Here is a 5,290-nt window from a genome sequence, read left to right on the forward strand (position 1 = left end):
CGTTTACCCTAGCAAAGCACGGGTACACAAAAGACCACGTTTACCCTAGCAAAGCACGGGTACACAAAAGACCACGTTTACCCTAGCAAAGCACGTGCTCCCCTGGGGGCAATGTTACTACAGAAGTGGTTCCATGTGATCTGTTTCTGACCAGTGAGGGAGGATGGAGAGAGCATCACTAACCAGTCAGGCGAGCTGACCCTTCAGTCCCTCTTGAATATATCCTAGCTTCACCTTGCTAGTTCCGGAATATTCTACATACCTCTGCTGGGCACTTAAAAGGTAATGCAGGCTTCTAAAGATCAAAATGAAAGACTCTAAATTTAAAAATAGGGATTAGGATCTGGCATGGTGGTACACATTTTTAATCTCAGCACTAGGGAGGCTGAGGCAGGTGGATCTCTGTGAATTCAAGGCCAGCCTGGACTACAGAGCAAGTTCCAGGACAGCCAGAGACACACAGAGAAGCCCTGTCTACAAAAACAAAACAAAACAAAAATAGGAGTTGGGGTTGGAGAGATGGCTTAGTGGCTAAGGCCTACTGCTCTACAGAGGACCCGAGTTTGACTCTTAGCACCCACATTAAGTGGCTCACAACTGCCTATAACTTGCTTCAGGGGAATATGCCTCTGGTCTCCCCAAGCATCTGTACTTGCTCGCACACACGCACACACACACACACACACACACACACACACACTATTAAAATTAATCTTTAAAAATCAAAATACAGCCAGGCGATGATGACACACACCTTTAATCCCAGCACTTGGGAGGCAGAGGCAGGCTGTTCGAGGCCAGCCTGGTCTACCTAAGTGAGTTTCAGGACAGGCTCCAATGCTACAGAGAAACCCTGTCTTTAAAAGCCAAAAGAAAAAAAAAAAGACAGTAAGGAGTTAAAGACCAGCCTCAGCTATATACCAATGCCAACCAGGGCTATATGGGACCCTGTCTCCAAAAGCAAAAGAACAAATAAAGAAGCAACAACAAAACTCTATTAGGGTTATGAGAAACAAGACAAAGGCCACTCTGATCTGGTACCGTGTAGTCTAGGCTGAGTAGAGACTGGTGCCTGAAGTTGTGGGGTAGTGGCTGTCACGGCTTGGCCCATTCCCCTCATACCTTCATACATGGAAAAGGCACAAATCTTGAGAGTGGGCTGGACTTGGCAGTTAGTTTCCTGTTCTCTGTGGACTTCTCACTTCCTTACCCCATTACAGTTAAGGTGTTAATTAGGGAAATTACTTCTCTCTAGAGCTTTGTAGACTCTAATTGCCAAAAGCGGGTATCTAATGTGGCCAAGGGAGGGTTGTATGTTTCTCTGCAGGAAAACAATTTGTGAATGTGATAGGTTTCCTTTGACAATACTTAAAACAACGCTGATATTGGAGGGAGGGCAGAGAGAGAATCCACAGGAGTGCTAATCTCCAGCTCAATGCAGCATTACTGGCCTCAGTCTCATGAAGAAGCTGCGGTGTTCTTTGGAGCCTCTAAAATGAAAGTTAAGTTAAGGAGAGTTAAGTTCTTTAAACAAAATTAATAACCTGATTCCTGAGAGCTTTTCTCTGTTGAACTTACAGGAAACTGCTGGAAGGCGAAGAGACCCGATTTAGCACCAGTGGATTAAGCATTTCAGGGCTGAATCCACTTCCCAACCCAAGTTATCTGCTCCCTCCTAGAATCCTTAGTTCTGCAACCCCCAAAGCCTTATCCACTGGGCTGTCCCTTAAAAAGGAAGAGGAGGAAGAAGAGGAAGGGGCTTCTAAGGAAGCCTCTGAGAAAACATCTAAGATAGGGGAAAGTTTTGAAGAAACACTGGAGGAAACGGTAATATCTAAGAAGAAAACCGAGAAGTCAAATATAGAAGAAAGCACCATTTCAAGCCAAAAAATGTAATTCCGTTACTTAAAAAAAAAAGTTAGCGCCTACGAGGGAATGCACTTGACTTGTCCACAGCTTACTTCTGAACCGCAGCACCAGTCACCGCTATAGAATGTCCCTAAGGCTTCAATGTCACATTTAGTACTGAATCCTTACTTTCTCCGGTAGAAAAGCCACCCACTATGGCAAACTGCAGTCCTGGAGCAGTCAGAGGAGTTCCCTGAGAACACAGCTTTCTCACCCACAGCTCGGGCTTCACAGTGACAGATGACTCGGGTGCAGAGGAAGGTGCTAATTCTGGTCATCATTCGCTGTGAGCTGAAATGGAAACCTATGTTTATCCACTATTCCCCGCAGTACCCAGCTATAGATTCTTACTGTAGATGCCTAAAACAAAATCACTGCCAAGGATAAGCCAGTGGTCCAGACCCCATCACCCCATCCCCGCTGATAGAGCTGAGTCACACATGACAGGTGGTTCTCTCATGGGCACATTCCTTCCTCCCCTCCATTCCTTATTTCCTTTCCTTCCACCCAAGAGGAGGGGAAAAGGCTAGTGTAGCGTCCCTAAACTCATGTAGAGCTTCCTCCCTTTGCGCTCTTTGCTCTGTGCATAAGAGTAGATGCATGCTGACATTTCTGTGATCTGTGGAATGACTTCTCCTCGCCCATGTCATGTCCTTTCACATAAAGAAAAAGAAAAAGATAATAACAGCAGTGATTGATTGTAAGGACTTCCTAAAAAATAAAAAGGATCTCTAGATTTTAAGCTTTCAGCTTGCCCAAATCCACTTAATTAGAGGGGCGAAAACCTACCTTAAATGTTGTAGCTTTTCACTTTAACTTTAGAAGCACAGTGATAGTTGTCTATGCTGTGCTTAAGCCAACCTTAGACTTCGTAGCATAAGTACAGGAGGTGAGTACGTCTCTGAGTGGGAAAGACCAAGGTCTCCTCTGTGTTGGTTGCTGTGTAGTGGTATAGAATTAGCTTTTTCATACCCTTGCCCTCAAATCTATAGTCCCCTTCCTGTTAGTCTAGGTCATCAAGAGGCCTCGCTTTTTAATAAGAGTGCTACATATAGGATATTTTATCACCAGACACAATGCTACTGCCCAAAAGTGAAAAAATAAACAAACACTTCTGGTCAATCAACACCACCAGCAAATATTTAAAAAAAAAAATCTCTCAAGAGTCTTTCTCCAACAGTGTTGCATTGCTGCAGTAGGTGGGTGTTGATCCCCCTAAGGAAAGACAGAAACTCAGAGTTCAGGTGTATGCACACTCCTCCCCTGATCCAAAGAGGCAGTCTGGAAAGTCAGCTCCTGGTACACCCAACTGCGTCATCCACGTGTCCTGTCTGCCTCGTGTGCCAAATTTGATGCAGGATTTTCCCTGTCTCTGCTCACTTCCACCAGAGCTATACAGCTGTCTGTCCCGTCCCCACCCACATCATCGCAAGCTGTGCTGATAAGGACGTGATGCTAATACTGAACTCATCCTAGCACGTGCTTCAGTAGATCAAGAAACTGAAAAGACACTTTCCTCTCCCTGACCCACCATCCCCTCTTGGCCCCCACACTTACTGTAAGACGCTAGTAATATGAGAAATTAAAAGGTATTAATCCTACCAGCGTGGTTTGTGTTCTGTGGTTTCTATTGGTTCCCTGAGGAAAGCGTCATTTGCTCACAGGTTGCTTGTTCCTGACTACTCTTTTATCTCCTGTTTTTAATGAGTTGCCACTGGTCACCTGAAGCCAGAGTGAGAGGACACGGTGAGCATAGTGGTAAATGCCTGTAATCCCAGCACTCAGGAGACTGAGGTGGGTCAGCCTGGGCTACATACTGATACCCTGTCTCAGAAACAAGAGGGTTGGGAGATAGCTTGGTTGGACAAAGTATTTGCCTTTCAAGCATGAGGACCAGAGTTTGATCCCAGAATCCCTGTATTTAAAAGAAGCTGCTGGTCAGTGATGCATATCTTTAATCCCAGCACTTGGGAGGCAGAGGCAGGTGGATATCTGTGAATTCAAGGCCAGCCTGGTCTATAGAGTGAGTTCTAGGACATCCAGGGATACATAGAAAAACCCTGTTTTGGGAAAAAAAAAAACCTGAATGTTTGAGAAGCTAATAAATGGTACTAGGTTTTGCAACATTAAAAAAATTGCCTAGACAAAGGAATGTGCACTTGTGATCCCAGGACTTGGAGAGCTGAGTCTGTGGATCCTTGGCTAGCCAGCCTAACTACCTGGTGAGCTCCAAGCCAGTGAGAGATGCTGCCGCAAACAAAAAGGCATATACTGATGAGCACCCAATGATGTCCTTTGGCCCCAACACACATAAACTTATGTGGATATACATGCACATAAATGCACCAAAAAATCATCTTGTACAAAATGGAGATGTGGCTCAGCTAGTGAAGTGCTTGCTTGTATGCATGAGGCCTTGTGTTAAGTCATCTGCCCTTAACACAAGATGGTACGTGCCTGTAATCCCAGCACTTGGGAGGTGAAGGCAGGAGGATCCAAAAGTTCAGACTGCTCCTCAGTTACAAATCAAGACCAAAGCCAGCCTGTAATACATAAAACCCTGTCTTTAAAACAACAAAAAGAGGATCTGTGCGCTGGAGCGATGTCTCAGCGGCTAAGAGCACTGCCTCTTCTTCCAGAGGACTGGATTCAATTCCCAGCACCCACGTGGCCGCTCACAACTGTCTGTAACTCCAGCTCCAGTCCCACTCTCCCACAGACATACATGCAGGCAAAGATCAATGCACATTAAAAAAAATGAAGAATTTTTAGAAAGTAATAATCTTATGGATCTGATAAATGATTAAATCAGAACAAGAGGCAACATGGAGGACATTCAGAAACATGAGCAGAGAGGAGAAGAAAGGAAGCAAGAGACATCAGCTGACAGCAGGGTAACAAAACGAGTCGGAGTGATGGTGGGGAAGTCTGCTGGGAAAGTGATGGGCGATCCCAAGGTAACCTCCAGACTCCCTAGTATAAGATGCATGTGGTAGCCAGGCAGTGGTGGGGAGACAGAGGCAGGTGGATCTCTGAGTTCAAGATCAACCTGGTCCACAAAGCAAGTTCCAGGACAGCCAGAGCTCTTACGCAGTGAAACCCTATCTCGAAGAACAAAAAGATTTATGTGGCATGTGTGTGTGCTCATCTATGCACATATGGAGGTCAGAGGTCCATGCCAGAAGTCTTGCCCTATTCCTCCCACCTTATTTTTTGAAAAAAAGGATCTCCCACTAAACCTGGAGGTCACTTGTTCATCTACATTAGCTGGCCAGCAAGCTGCCTGTCTCTGCTGTCTCTGCCTCCCTGCACCGGGATTACAGATAACATGCCACCAAACCTGGCTTTTCTTACATGGCTGTTTGGGTCTACACTTGGATCC

At 45.5% G+C, this 5,290-nt stretch overlaps 1 protein-coding gene across 1 annotated transcript in view; it reads left to right on the top strand.

The window, feature by feature from the left end:
• Positions 1–3,509, top strand: part of Ina (internexin neuronal intermediate filament protein alpha) — an 11,030-nt gene extending 7,521 nt beyond the window's left edge. The window contains exon 3 of the mRNA XM_005352423.3: positions 1,574–3,509. Coding sequence (XP_005352480.1) covers positions 1,574–1,896 — 323 coding nt within the window. The 3' untranslated portion in view covers positions 1,897–3,509. The remainder of the gene's footprint in view (positions 1–1,573) is intronic.
• Positions 3,510–5,290: the final 1,781 nt, after the last annotated feature.

This window comes from Microtus ochrogaster, chromosome 8, assembly GCF_000317375.1.
Source record: "Microtus ochrogaster isolate Prairie Vole_2 chromosome 8, MicOch1.0, whole genome shotgun sequence".
Taxonomy (NCBI): domain Eukaryota; kingdom Metazoa; phylum Chordata; class Mammalia; order Rodentia; family Cricetidae; genus Microtus; species Microtus ochrogaster.